At 37.4% G+C, this 15,953-nt stretch overlaps 1 protein-coding gene across 1 annotated transcript in view; it reads right to left on the bottom strand.

Moving 5' to 3' along the window:
• The window catches only part of INTU (inturned planar cell polarity protein), a 473,020-nt gene that overhangs the window by 130,638 nt on the left and 326,429 nt on the right, over positions 1–15,953 (bottom strand). The window contains exon 10 of the mRNA XM_053703638.1: positions 10,758–10,820. Within this exon, the coding sequence (XP_053559613.1) occupies positions 10,758–10,820 (63 nt within the window). The remainder of the gene's footprint in view (positions 1–10,757; positions 10,821–15,953) is intronic.

The following is a 15,953-nucleotide window of genomic DNA, read 5'->3' as shown; positions in this document are numbered from 1 at the left end:
AGGGACGACGCTTGAATCAGAATGTCGTCCAAGTAAGGTACTACAGCAATGCCCCTTGGTCTTAGCACAGCTAGAAGGGACCCTAGTACCTTTGTGAAAATCCTTGGAGCAGTGGCTAATCCGAAAGGAAGCGCCACGAACTGGTAATGCTTGTCCAGGAATGCGAACCTTAGGAACCGATGATGTTCCTTGTGGATAGGAATATGTAGATACGCATCCTTTAAATCCACTGTGGTCATGAATTGACCTTCCTGGATGGAAGGAAGAATAGTTCGAATGGTTTCCATCTTGAACGATGGAACCTGGAGAAACTTGTTTAAGATCTTGAGATCTAAGATTGGTCTGAACGTTCCCTCTTTTTTGGGAACTATGAACAGATTGGAGTAGAACCCCATCCCTTGTTCTCTTAATGGAACAGGATGAATCACTCCCATTTTTAACAGGTCTTCTACACAATGTAAGAATGCCTGTCTTTTTATGTGGTCTGAAGACAACTGAGACCTGTGGAACCTCCCCCTTGGGGGAAGCCCCTTGAATTCCAGAAGATAACCTTGGGAGACTATTTCTAGCGCCCAAGGATCCAGAACATCTCTTGCCCAAGCCTGAGCGAAGAGAGAGAGTCTGCCCCCCACCAGATCCGGTCCCGGATCGGGGGCCAACATTTCATGCTGTCTTGGTAGCAGTGGCAGGTTTCTTGGCCTGCTTTCCCTTGTTCCAGCCTTGCATTGGTCTCCAAGCTGGCTTGGCTTGAGAAGTATTACCCTCTTGCTTAGAGGACGTAGCACTTTGGGCTGGTCCATTTCTACGAAAGGGACGAAAATTAGGTTTATTTTTTGCCTTGAAAGGCCGATCCTGAGGAAGGGCGTGGCCCTTACCCCCAGTGATATCAGAGATAATCTCTTTCAAGTCAGGGCCAAACAGCGTTTTCCCCTTGAAAGGAATGTTAAGTAGCTTGTTCTTGGAAGACGCATCAGCTGACCAAGATTTCAACCAAAGCGCTCTGCGCGCCACAATAGCAAACCCAGAATTCTTAGCCGCTAACCTAGCCAATTGCAAAGTGGCGTCTAGGGTGAAAGAATTAGCCAATTTGAGAGCATTGATTCTGTCCATAATCTCCTCATAAGGAGGAGAATCACTATCGACCGCCTTTATCAGCTCATCGAACCAGAAACATGCGGCTGTAGCTACAGGGACAATGCATAAATTGGTTGTAGAAGGTAACCCTGCTGAACAAACATCTTTTTAAGTAAACCTTCTAATTTTTTATCCATAGGATCTTTGAAAGCACAACTATCCTCTATGGGTATAGTGGTGCGTTTGTTTAAAGTGGAAACCGCTCCCTCGACCTTGGGGACTGTCTGCCATAAGTCCTTTCTGGGGTCGACCATAGGAAACAATTTTTTAAATATGGGGGGAGGGACGAAAGGAATACCGGGCCTTTCCCATTCTTTATTAACAATGTCCGCCACCCGCTTGGGTATAGGAAAAGCTTCTGGGAGCCCCGGGACCTCTAGGAACTTGTCCATTTTACATAGTTTCTCTGGGATGACCAACTTGTCACAATCATCCAGAGTGGATAATACCTCCTTAAGCAGAATGCGGAGATGTTCCAACTTAAATTTAAACGTAATCACATCAGGTTCAGCTTGTTGAGAAATGTTCCCTGAATCAGTAATTTCTCCCTCAGACAAAACCTCCCTGGCCCCATCAGACTGGGTTAGGGGCCCTTCAGAACCATTATTAACAGCGTCGTCATGCTCTTCAGTATCTAAAACAGAGCAGTCGCGCTTACGCTGATAAGTGTTCATTTTGGCTAAAATGTTTTTGACAGAATTATCCATTACAGCCGTTAATTGTTGCATAGTAAGGAGTATTGGCGCGCTAGATGTACTAGGGGCCTCCTGAGTGGGCAAGACTCGTGTAGACGAAGGAGGGAATGATGCAGTACCATGCTTACTCCCCTCACTTGAGGAATCATCTTGGGCATCATTGTCATTGTCACATAAATCACATTTATTTAAATGAATGGGAATTCTGGCTTCCCCACATTCAGAACACAGTCTATCTGGTAGTTCAGACATGTTAAACAGGCATAAACTTGATAACAAAGTACAAAAAACGTTTTAAAATAAAACCGTTACTGTCACTTTAAATTTTAAACTGAACACACTTTATTACTGCAATTGCGAAAAAACATGAAGGAATTGTTCAAAAATCACCAAATTTTCACCACAGTGTCTTAAAGCCTTAAAAGTATTGCACACCAAATTTGGAAGCTTTAACCCTTAAAATAACGGAACCGGAGCCGTTTTTAACTTTAACCCCTTTACAGTCCCTGGTATCTGCTTTGCTGAGACCCAACCAAGCCCAAAGGGGAATACGATACCAAATGACGCCTTCAGAAAGTCTTTTCTAAGTATCAGAGCTCCTCTCACATGCGACTGCATGTCATGCCTCTCAAAAACAAGTGCGCAACACCGGCGCGAAAATGAGGCTCTGCCTATGATTTGGGAAAGCCCCTAAAGAATAAGGTGTCTAAAACAGTGCCTGCCGATATTATTATATCAAAATACCCAGAATAAATGATTCCTCAAGGCTAAATATGTGTTAATAATGAATCGATTTAGCCCAGAAAAAGTCTACAGTCTTAATAAGCCCTTGTGAAGCCCTTATTTACGATCTTAATAAACATGGCTTACCGGATCCCATAGGGAAAATGACAGCTTCCAGCATTACATCGTCTTGTTAGAATGTGTCATACCTCAAGCAGCAAGAGACTGCTCTCTGTTCCCCCAACTGAAGTTAATTGCTCTCAACAGTCCTGTGTGGAACAGCCATGGATTTTAGTGACGGTTGCTAAAATCATTTTCCTCATACAAACAGAAATCTTCATCTCTTTTCTGTTTCTGAGTAAATAGTACATACCAGCACTATTTCAAAATAACAAACTCTTGATTGAATAATAAAAACTACAGTTAAACACTAAAAAACTCTAAGCCATCTCCGTGGAGATGTTGCCTGTACAACGGCAAAGAGAATGACTGGGGTAGGCGGAGCCTAGGAGGGATCATGTGACCAGCTTTGCTGGGCTCTTTGCCATTTCCTGTTGGGGAAGAGAATATCCCACAAGTAAGGATGACGCCGTGGACCGGACACACCTATGTTGGAGAAATATCCTGTAACCCAAACCCATACATTTATTTGTACGAAATGATCTAATAATTGCATATAACTTACTCTGAATTTCAAATAAGCAGCAAATTTCAAAATTTCTTCCATAACCCCGCCCCATCAAATGATATCCATCACCCAATCACAAGCTCATATACCTATACACTGTGATCTCTAAAACATGCTTCAGTAGAAACTGCGGGTGTGCATATAAAAAGACAAACATTTGATAATGGAAGTAAGCTGGGATTTTTTTTAACTTTTACTTGTGTCCTAACTAAACAATATTTAGTGAACTCTTTTTATACTGGCATCTACTAACTGTGCTCAACTTACAATTGAAGGCTGCATTTCTTCTTTGTCAGCTGGCCTCCATGTTTTAAACTACAAATTAAGTTCTCATTATGTAAAAACAGTATAATAATGATCAGTAATGCATTTCTGTAGAAAATATATGACAAAAAGCCTGTAAGCCTGTAATTACTCCCAAACTACTTTTATGTTATTAATGAAATCGTATATTTCTTTCCTAAAAAGAACAGAAGACATGCCTAATCCTAGCAATTTCAAAGCAACTGATCAATCCTTATCTAAATTGTGTTAGGAACACTAATATCTATTCAGATATTTAATCCGTCATGCTGCAGACCTACATTTTCTGTAAGGAAACATTAACAGAGAGATCAATAAGAAAGAAGAAGAAGAAATGTCCCTAGACCGTATATAAATCTACACGAATAACAGAAAAAGCCTACAAAGGTATTTATTCCTCTAAAATAATAGAAGCAAACATGATTGACTGACTGTTACTCTTCTACTGAAAAACATAATTTATGTAAGAACTTACCTGATAAATTAATTTCTTTCTTATTGACAAGAGTCCATGAGCTAGTGATGTATGGGATATACAATCCTACCAGGAGGGGCAAAGTTTCCCAAACCTCAAAATGCCTATAAATACACCCCTCACCGCACCCACAATTCAGTTTAACGGATAGCCACGTAGTGGGGTGATAGAAAAAAAAGGAGTAAAAAGCATCAAAAAAGGAATTGGAAATATAATTGTGCTTTGTACAAAAAAACACCACCATAAAAAGGGTGGTTCTCAAGGGCTCTTGCCAATATGAAAGAAATTAATTTATCAGGTAAGTTCTTACATAAATTATGTTTTCTTTCATGTAATTGGCAAGAGTCCATGAGCTAGTGACGTATGGGATAGAAATACCCAAGATGTGGAACTCCACACAAGAGTCACTAGAGAGGGAGGGATAAAATAAAAACATTTTCCGCTGAAAAAATTAAATCCACAACCAAAAAAATAAGTTTTTTCTCAAAAATGAAAGAAAAAACTTAAAACATAAGCAGAGGAATCAAACTGAAACAGCTGCCTGAAGAACTTTTCTACCAAAAACTGCTTCCGAAGAGGCAAATACATCAAAACGGTAGAATTTGCTGCTTTGCAAATCTAATCAACTGAAGCTTCATTCTTAAAAGCCCACGAAGTGGAGACTGATCCAGTAGAATGAGCTGTGATTCTCTGAGGCGGGGCATGACCCGGCTCCAAATAAGCCTTATGAATCAAAAGCTTTAACCAAGATGCCAAGGAAATGGCAGAAGCTTTCTGACCTTTCCTAGAACCAGAAAAGACAACAAATAGACTAGAAGTCTTTCTGAAATCTTTAGTAGCTTCGACATAATATTTCAAAGCTCTTACAACATCCAGAGAAAGTAAGGATCTTTCCAAATAATTCTTAGGATTAGGACACAAAGAGGGGACAACAATTTCCCTATTAATGTTGTTAGAATTTACAAATTTAGGTAAAAATTTAAATGAAGTCTGCAAAACTGCCTTATCTTGATGAAAAATCAGAAAAGGTGACTTACAAGAAAGAGCAGATAATTCAGAAACTCTTCTAGCAGAAGAGATAGCCAAAAGGAACAACACTTTCCAAGAAAGTAGTTTAATATCCAAAGAATGCATAGGCTCAAAAGGAGGAGCCTGTAAAGCTTTCAAAACCAAATTAAGACTCCAAGGAGGAGAGATTGATTTAATGACAGGCTTGATACGGACCAAAGCCTGAACAAAACAGTGAATATCAGGAAGTTAAGCAATCTTTCTGTGAAATAAAACAGAAAGAGCAGAGATTTGTCCATTCAAGGAACTTGCAGATAAACCTTTATCCAAAACATCCTGAAGAAACTGTAAAATTCTAGGAATTCTAAAAGAATGCCAGGAGAATTTAGGAGAAGAACACCATGAAATAAAAGTCTTCCAAACTTGATAATAAATCGTCCTAGAAACAGATTTACGAGCCTGTAACATAGTATCAATCACTGAGTCAGAGAAACCTCTATGACTAAGCATTAAGCCTTCAATTTCGAAACCTTCAAATTTAGCAATCTGAGATCCTGATGGAAAAACCATCCTTGAGACAGAAGATCTGGTCTTAAAGGAAGTGGCCAAGGTTGACAACTGGACATCAGGACAAGGTCCGCATACCAGAACCTGTGAGGCCATGCTGGAGCTACCAGAAACACAAACAAATGTTCCATGATGATTTTGGAAATCACTCTTGGAAGAAGAACTAGAGGGGGAAAGATATAAGCAGGTTGGTAAAACCAAGAAACTGCTAAGGCATCCACCGACTCTGCCTGAGGATCCCTGACCTGGATAGGTACCTAGGAAGTTTCTTGCTTAGATGAGAAGTCATCAGATTTATTTCTGGAAGACCCTACATCTGAACAATCTGAAAAAACACATCTGGAAGGAGAGACCACTCCCCCGGATGTAAAGTCTGACGGCTGAGATAATCCGCTTCCCAATTGTCTATACCTGGGATATGTACCGTAGAAATCAGACAAGAGCTGGATTCCGCCCAAACAAGTATTCAAGATACTTCTTTCATAGCTAGGGGACTGCGAGTCCCGCCCTGATGATTGACATATGCCAAAGTTGTGATATTGTCTGTCTGAAAACAAATAAATGGTTCCCTCTTCAACAGAGGCCAAACCTGAAGAGCCCTGAAAATAGCATGGAGTTCCAAAATATTGATTGGTAACCTCGCCTCATGAGATTTCCAAACCACTTGTGCTGTCAGAAATCCCTAGACAGCTCTCCAACCTGAAAGACTTGCATCTGTTGTGATTACAGTCCAGGTTGGACAAACAAAAGAGGCCCCTTGAATTATACGGTGGTGGTCTAACCACCAAGTCAGAGAAAGTTGAACATTGGGATTTAAGGATATTAATTGTGATATCTTTGTATAATCCCTGCACCATTGCTTCAGCATACAAAGCTGGAGAGGTCTCATATGAAAATGAGAAAAGGGGATAGCGTCCAATGCTGCAGTCATGAGACCTAAAACTTCCATGCACATAGCCACTGAAGGGAATGACTGAGACTGAAGGTTCCGACAAGCTGAAACCAATTTTATTCGTCTCTTGTCTGTTAGAGACAGAGTCATGGACACTGAATCTATCTGGAAACCTAAAAATGTGACCCTTGTCTGAGGAATCAAGGAACTTTTTGGTAAATTAATCCTCCAACCATGTCTTTGAAGAAACAACACTAGTTGATATGTGTGAGATTCAGCAAAATGTAAAAACTGAGCTAGTACCAACATATTGTCCAAATAAGTAAACACCGCAATACCCTGTTCTCTGATTACAGAGAGTAGGGCACTGAGAACTTTTGAAAAAATTCTTGGAGCTGTCGCTAGGCCAAATGGAAGAGCAACAAATTGGTAATGCTTGTCTAGAAAAGAGAATCTGGATGAATCGGAATATGAAGATATGCATCCTGTAAGTCTATAGTGGACATATAATGACCTTGCTGAACAAAAGGCAGAATAGTCCTTATAGTCACCATCTTGAAAGTTGGCACTCTCACAAAACGGTTAAAAATTTTCAGATCCAGAACTGGCCTGAATTAATTTTCTTTCTTTGGGACAATGAATAGATTTGAATAAAACCCCAGACCCTGTTCCTGAAATGGAACTGGTATAATTACCACTGAAAGCTCTAGATCTGAAACACACTTCAGAAAGGCCTGAGCCTTCACAGGGTTTGCTGGAATGCGTGAGAGAAAAATCTTCTCACAGGAGGTCTTACTCTGAATCCTATTCGATTCCCTTGAGAGACAATGCTCTGAATCCATTGATTTTTAACAGAATCTGCCCAAATGAATCTGCCCCCACCAGCTGAGGAGGAATGAGGGCTGCACTTTCATGCAGACTTGGGTGCTGGCTTTGGTTTCTTAAAAGGCTTGGATTTATTCCACCTTGAACAGGGTTTCCAATTGGAACCAGATTCTTTGGGGGAAGGATTGGCTTTCTGTTCCTTATTCTGTCGAAAAGAACGAAAACTATTAGAAGCCTTAGATTTACCCTTAAATCTTTTATCCTTAGGTAAAAAAACTCCCTTCCCCCAGTAACAGTTGAAATAATTTAATTCAACAGATAACCAAATAAATTGTTACCTTGGAAAGAAAGAGATAGTAATCTAGACTTAGATACCATGCCAGCATTCCAATATTTAAGCCACAAAGCTCTTCTAGCTAAGATAGCTAAAGACATAGATTTAACATCAATTTTGATGATATCAAAAATAGCATCACAGATAAAATGATTAGCATGTTGAAGCAAGCGAACAATGCTAGACAAATCAGGATCTGTATCCTGTTGCGCTAAACTTTCCAACCAAAAAGTTGATGCAGCTGCAACATCAGCCATAGAAATGGCAGGCCTGAAAAGATAGCCAGAATATAAAGAAGCTTAACTTAGATAAGATTCAAGTTTCCTATCTAAAGGTTCTTTAAAGGAAGTACTATCTTCCATAGGGATAGTAGTACGTTTGGCAAGAGTAGAGATAGCCCCGTCAACCTTGGGGATTTTCCCCCAAAACTCCAACTTTTTAAACCTAGCAGAAGGAATAAAAGAAGTAGTACCAGGCCTATTCCATTCCTTTGAAATTATATCAGAAATAGTAACCACAGGAGGTTTATAAACAGAATTTAAACGTTTACTAGTTTTAATATCAAGGGGACTAGTTTCCTCAATATCCAAAGTAATCAACACCTCTTAACAAGGAACGAATATACTCCATCTTAAAGAGATAAGTAGATTTGTCAGTGTCAATCTCTGAGGTAGGATCTTCTGAATCAGATAGATGCTCAACAGAGGAGGATAAATCAATATGTTGTCGGTCATTTGAAATTTCATCAACTTTATGAGAAGTTTCAAAAGACCTTTTACGTTTATTAGAAGGAGGAATAGCAAACAAAGCCTTCTGAATCGCATCAGCAATAAAATCTTTTATATTCACAGGGATATCATGTACATTAGATGTTGAAGGAACAACAGGCATTGTACTAGTACTGATGGATACATTCTCTGCACGTAAAAGTTTATCATGACAACTGTTACATACTACCGCTGGAGATATAATCTCTACTAATTTACAACAGATACACTTATCTTTGGTAGAACTGTTATCAGGCAGCAGGAATCCAACAGTGGTTTCTGAGACAGGATCAGATTGAGACATCTTGCAAATGTAAGAGAAAAAAACAACATATAAAGCAAAATGATCAATTTCCTTATATGGCAGTTTCAGGAATGGGAAAAAAAAGCAAACAGCATAGCCCTCTGAGCATTGAGAAAGGCAAGAGACATATAGGAAGTGGGGTTTAAATACTTAAATAATTTGGCGCCAAGTATGACGCGCAATGCAAAATGAAAATTTTTGGCGGTAACAACATCCGGAAATGACGCAACTCGCGTCATGGCAGATACAACCTTGTGCAAGGAACCTGGCGTCAACTAAGACCCCGGAAATGGCAAACTTGCGTAAACGAACGTACCTTTGCGCAAAAAAAATTATTGCGCCAAGAATGACACAAACAATAGCATTTTGCGGCCTTGCGATCCTAATTTTGCCCACGAAAATGAAAGAAAACAGTGAATTTTGAAGAAAAGACTATACCCCAGGTAATAAAAAATAACTTCCTAAATACATTTTTCACAATTTTGAAACTGATGGTCTGCAAAAGGAAATATACATAAACCTGACTCATTGCAAATATAAGTACAATACAAATATTTAGAACTTTACATTAATACATAAAGTGCCAAACCATAGCTGAGAGTGTCTTAAGTAATGAAAACATACTTACCGAAAGACACCCTTCCACATATAGCAGATAGTCAAACCAGTAATGAAATGGTTATCAGAAGAGGTAATGGAATATGAGAGTATATCGTCGATCTGAAAAGGGAGGTAGGAGATGAATCTCTACAACCGATAACAGAGAACCTATGAAAAGATTTCCCGTGAGGAAAACCAAAGAATTCAATAGGTAATACTCCCTTCACATCCCTCTGACATTCACTGTACTCAGAGGAATCGGGCTTCAAAATGCTGAGAAGCGCATATTACAGAAGAAAATCAAGCACAAACTTACTTCACCACCTCCATAGGAGACAAAGTTTGTAAATACTGAATTGTGGGTGCGGTGAGGGGTGTATTTATAGGCATTTTGAGGTTTGGGAAACTTTGCCCCTCCTGGTAGGATTGTATATTCCATACGTCACTAGCTCATGGACTCTTGCCAATTACATGAAAGAAATCTGTCCTTGCCCAATTGAACACATGAACCTTGCCCCATACAATAGAGAGATTAAACCTTATCCCTTTAAGTGAGAATGATGACACATGGTCGTCATACGCACAATTTATTTACACATTTATTTATTTATTTATTCACAATGTATCGTCATCCGGGAGGGGTCTATCGGAGCTCATCACATACCCCCTTGCCAGGGGAATCCGGGGATGCCAGTGAAGTCAAGTACATTCCAATTTGTTCTGAAATGCTCTTCACTGGTGTGAGATTCCAATAAAGGAATATTGGGCACCACACAACATACTTAAATTGATCAAATTAGTTAAAGCAAAATTAAAGAAAAAATTAAAGGTTAATGATTAAGATTGAGCATGCAATGAAACAGATTTGCAATTTTCTTCTTTAATCAGATTTTCTTCATTCTAATGCACAGGTTTTCAAACCTGTCCTCATACCTCCCTAACAGGTTAGATTTTGAGGATATCTGAACTAGAGCACAGGTGAAATAATCAGCTGATTAGTAAACATGGTTATTTTACCTGCTCTCATCCAAGGTAATCCTGAAAACCTGGACTGTTGGGGAAGCCAGAGGACAGATTTGAAAACCAGTGTTCTACTGGCATCCATTGTTGAAGAGTTAACCTTGGAGCAGTAATGCACTACTGGGAGCTAGCGGAACACATCAGGTGAGTCAATGACAAGTGCTGCAGCCACCAATCACCAACTACCTTTCAGTATTGCTTTGCTGCCCCTGAGCATACATGGGTATGCTTTTCAACAAAGGATACCAAGAGAACAAAACAAATTTGATAAGAGGAGTAAATTAGAAATTTGTTTAAAAGTGCAAGGTGTATCTGAGAAAAGAAAGTTGGCTTTACTGTCCCTTTAACAATTACAAGCTGCTATTTCCTGGTATATTTAATGAGTTAACTAATTTTATATCTGAAAAATGCAATGGCCTTACCTTGTAGAAAAGACATGTTCCCAGGATCATATATAGGCGTCTCATACCATAGTAGTCTTCAGACTAGAAACACAAACAGCTTGCACTGAATAATATGTAAGAGGTAGCTATAACTGATAAAGTTGCATAATTTTATCTTACTCCACATACAAATGAGAAATTATGGAACCAAGTTATAACCTAAAATTATTTAAAACTCATGACAGATGCACTTCCAGTGACATTCCCAGGCTAGTGATATACCACTCTTGATTGGCTTGTTGACCATATACTGAATAGGATACATTGTAGCTCCTGCTCATGACCAAAACTAACTGTGTGAGTAATCCTTCAGCATGGTTTAAATATTTTTACTGTTCAACATGATGATATAGAAATGCATGTTGAATTCTCTCTTCCTGTTGCCTCTACGGAGATGGATTCACATAATTAATTATTTTGATTTTTACGATTTGAGTACAAGCTTTACCCGCTCTCTACCTGAAGTTCACTCTGCGTAAGAGTATCAACTAATGACTTTGCTCAAGGGCAGGACATTTCTCTCCATTTAAGTTTCTTAGGGTAAGAGTTGTAATTTACTTTGGAAAGTTTGTTAAAATAAATATTGTATATAGCATACACTTGTATAATCTCTCGTAAGTATTGTACCCTCAGATTTACATAGCATTGTATAAAAAGTTGTCGATTTATAAATAACCAATAATGAGAGCTTTATTTTCTTACTACCTTTGTGTAAGCACTATACAGATACATTACTATTTTCATACTATATTAGAAAAGCGCTTTAGGTAGTGCTTGGGATATGATTCAACGAAGGCAACTAAAAGATAGTTGCACAAAAAGAATACACCTTAGCACTCAAATCCCACACAGAGATTGTGTAATCATTATAAGTTGGTGTACGTCAACAAAAATAATATAAAAAATTCAAACTTTATTAAGTATATTTAAAAATGGGTACATTTAAAAACCACTAGAGAAATTTAGAGCTGATAGTGAAGTGCTATCCTGGGTACTATCACACCAGGTAGCCAATTATGTAAAGTAAGTTAGGTCAATATCAACTTGGGTACACATATAGAGACCTAAAGTAAGGATCTCCCTTACTAGATTATTAGTACGGCTAGGGGGAGAGGAGAGGCTTGGCAAATAGAATTTCCAAATTGTAATGGTGTTTGGTGCAAACAGTTAATATTATGGTGTTCAAACATACAAATATACTGCCATTCAAATTGTGTTAAAGTTGCTTTTCACACTTAAACGGTAATGTGGTTTGTAGCCTTATAAATAATTATCTCCCACAGATATTTTATGTAACATATATGTATATATGTGCACTCATTATTCACAGATATATTGTCCTCTGGGATCCTGGAATAGATAACCAGGTTAAACTGCCTACAATGGATGTTTCCGTGACCACACAACAATCTTACTACTGAGTATCTAAAGAATTACTTTGCTGTGGATATCTGATCAAAATTATAAACCACTCTGGAAGATACTACTATATTGGATATTCTAAGGTCGTAGACACATGGCAGCCTTATGATGTGTGTGTTTTTTGAATGGACTAATACAAGTACTGTGTTGGAAAATACTTAGCTAGATAGTTAAGTTATAAAGTAAATTCTTCACACGTTGGCTATGTTTGTATGTATTAATATTATATTGCAGTGACAATCCATCACGGTAATTCCCATTATGCCCTTAACACTTTGTATATCCTTAGAATTGCCCCAGTGGGTACTCTTAGCAGTAATGTGACTGCTGTAAATGTATTGATCTGTTTGTACCAGGTAATCTTAATCTGAATCTACCAGCAATAGAGTCTGATATGTTTCCACTTGTGTTTGAAATATCAAACGTATTTACAGTAGGTAGAATATTATTACTATCAAGCAGCAGTAGTGTGTAACGAACTAAACCAAAATCCCTACCGTGTCCACTTAAAATACAAACAGGCTGTGTAGGTTGTTAAAATTCCTAAAGGGATTTATATTTTATCGCTGTTATCATGTGAATACAAATAAGCCACATAGAGGTTTTAAACAGTAAAACTGCTAATAATGTTATTTGGTCTGTTTGTATAAGACAATCTTAATATGTATCTGCTAGCAGCCTTGTCTGTAATGTTACCACTTATATATAGAGTATCAATCGTATAATAGAAAAATAAAGCGGTATATCCGCTAGAAACCTTATCTGTTATGGTGTTTCCACTTGTATGTGGAATATCAATCGTGTAATGGAAAAATAATTGTTTTATCTGCTGTAATATTTTCACTTGTATATAAAGTATCAATCGCATAGCAGAGAAATAGTAATTATTACTAGCTAGCAGCAGTAGTGTGTGTTGGAGTACACACTGAATCACTACCAATGTATCCGCTTATACTGAAAACAGACTATATTAATTAAGGTCGCTTAAGAATCTTTTATTTTTACAGTGTTATCGTGAGGATACACATAAGCCACTAAGAGGTTTAATGTTATTCCGATATTGTTATACAAACAAGCATAGAGGCTAAGCTCCTCCAGCACTGTTAATTATTGTATTATAGGTTAACAACTGTATCGTTCATGAATGTAAAGCATTTTGGAAGTTAAAGGGAAAGGATTGCACCCTTATGATAGAGTTCTTATATATTAGCCCAAGCATACGTGACCTCCGGTCATTGCCTGCTAGTAAGGAGTCAACCACAATTAGTTGGCCTAGTAAATCTGAGAATTCACGTGTGACAGTTCAGATATCGTATTTACAGCCCCAATATGCACTAGATTTTTGTGACATCTAGCCATGCTATTAAGTTATGATGTTTTGGAATATTATTCTAATAACTATGAAGTTATTGTGTACAGAGTCTGATAATCATTTAAAAATATATATGTATGTTTCATATGTAAATTCTGTCATTGTACTTTTAAGTATTTTGTTATAAATAAGACATCCAAATATGTATTTTTTCTGCTTCCTCATAATAAGTATGACATTATTATATATGGAGTCTAATAGGCATAGGTGGACGTATGCACGATTTCCTATATAGATTCCATCTTATACTGTAGATGTTTTGTTATAAATGATACATCCAAACGTGTATTATTAGTACTTCCTCACAATGACATATGATATTATTACAAAATGTCTGATATTTACTAGATTTTGCTCTCAAATGGTTGGGGAAATTTAGTGACTGTGATAAAGGAGTTAAATAAGTAATAAATTATTTATCTTACCTGGTAAATAACCAGGTATCCATACTTACATTTTGTTAATATAGTGATCACCTGCTAATCCCATATCTCCTATTCTTGAGTATTTTAAAATCAATTATGTATATCATCAATGACAGTAAGTGGTTACTTTATAGTATCCTATATCATTAAATAAAAACACGAGTGATATGTGAATTAGTGTGCCTAACGGTCATTTAATCATAAATGATTGGATTTTGAAAATTTTTGAAAGGATTCCGGTGTATTATTTACAGGAGATGTGCACCTATATTTTGAATAATGAGTGAAAAACTTGAAATAATAAACAATACCAAGTTATGGTGAGAAAATAATAAGTGAGTGAATAAATTAGAGAGCATTTACTGAATTGTGGGGTAATGTATTTTATCAAAGATAAAATATATTTTATCAAAGATATGTGAAAAATCTTTTTTTTTTCATTTAGACCTAGTGGGGAAACTGAATTTATGAGGTAGATCCAACGACTTTCCTTTTTCAATAGGGTCTCTTCCAAGTTGCCACCTCTAATTCCCAAAGATATTTTTCTATACTGTAGCATTGGAATTCTGAAATTTTTCCTTGATGGTAAGTTAGGAAATGGGATGCCACACTTGTGATATTTTTGTAATTTCTTAGATCTCTTTCAGAATTTCTTACATTGTTGAGTGCTCAAGCATTCTAGTACGAAATTTTCTAGAGGTCATCCCGATGTAATATAAATCACAGCTACAAGTAAACAGCATAAATAATGCCCTCTGTGCTACATTTGAAATGAGACTGAATTTTGTGCACTTTACCAAATCTGTCTGTTATAGATTTAACTAACGCTATAGGGTCACATTTAGTTTTCCTTTTTACAAAATGACTTGGGCTGAGAACATCCTTCAAGTTTTTTGCACGCCTATATCCGATTTGTATCCTTTCACCTATGACATTATTCAGGTTAGGGTCTACTTGGAGAATTTGCAAATGTTTATTTAGGATATGTATCACTTCTTGAGATTGAGGTGAGTATGTCAATATCAGTCTGGTGATGTTATCTTTTGTTTTCTTCTCTTTCTGTAGAAGGTCCTGTCTGTTTGTAGAGTTGGCTCTTTGTCTCGCCTTCTTAATACTCCGATTGCTATATCGTCTTTGTTATAATCTCAATTGTAATTCGTCTGCTCTGCAATTATATGTCATTGCATATGAGCAGTTCCTCTTAATTCTTAAAAATACTCCTGTTTGTAATGCTTTAGTAGTATTTGGTGAGTGTCCACTTGTAGCGTGGAGGATATTGTTAGTTGCAGTCTTTTTTTCTGAAGAGATATGTTTGTATAGCCTCACAGCTATCTTTGGATATTTATAAATCCAAAAATGTCACTTCTTGTTTGTTACTTTTGTATGTGAGTTTTATATTCAAATTATTATTGTTTAGTTTGTTCAGGAATTGAGTCAGTGTGTCTAATGATCTTTCCCATAGAAAAAACACGTCATCTATGTATCTGAGCCATAGAGGGATGTGATTGGTAAAAGATGCATTGTCATCCGAGAACACTGTCTGTTACTCCCACCAACCCAGAAAGAGATTTGCATATGTTGGTACACATGCTGTACCCATCGCGGTACCTCTTATCTGTTGATAGAATTGTTGGTCGAATACGAAATAATTATGGTGTAGGATGAATTTTAACACTTCCAAAATGAAATTATTGTGAGCTTTTTTTTCATTAAAGACTCTAAAAAGGTTTGTACAGCTTTAATACCCAGTTGGTGATCTATGCTGGTATAGAGTGCTTCAACATCTGCCGTTACTAGAATGGTGTTTTCATTTATTTGAATATTTTCTAGATAATGCAAGACTTCCATAGTGTCTCTCATTAATGATGGTAACTGGGTAAGGAATTCCCTGAGTCTATAGTCAACATATTGACTCACTTTCTCGGTTAAATTGCTGATACCAGATACAATGGGACG

This window comes from Bombina bombina, chromosome 2 (assembly GCF_027579735.1).
Source record: "Bombina bombina isolate aBomBom1 chromosome 2, aBomBom1.pri, whole genome shotgun sequence".
NCBI lineage: Eukaryota > Metazoa > Chordata > Amphibia > Anura > Bombinatoridae > Bombina > Bombina bombina.
Note: the sequence above shows the minus strand (reverse complement) of the source record. Positions and strands in the feature narration are given on the sequence as shown.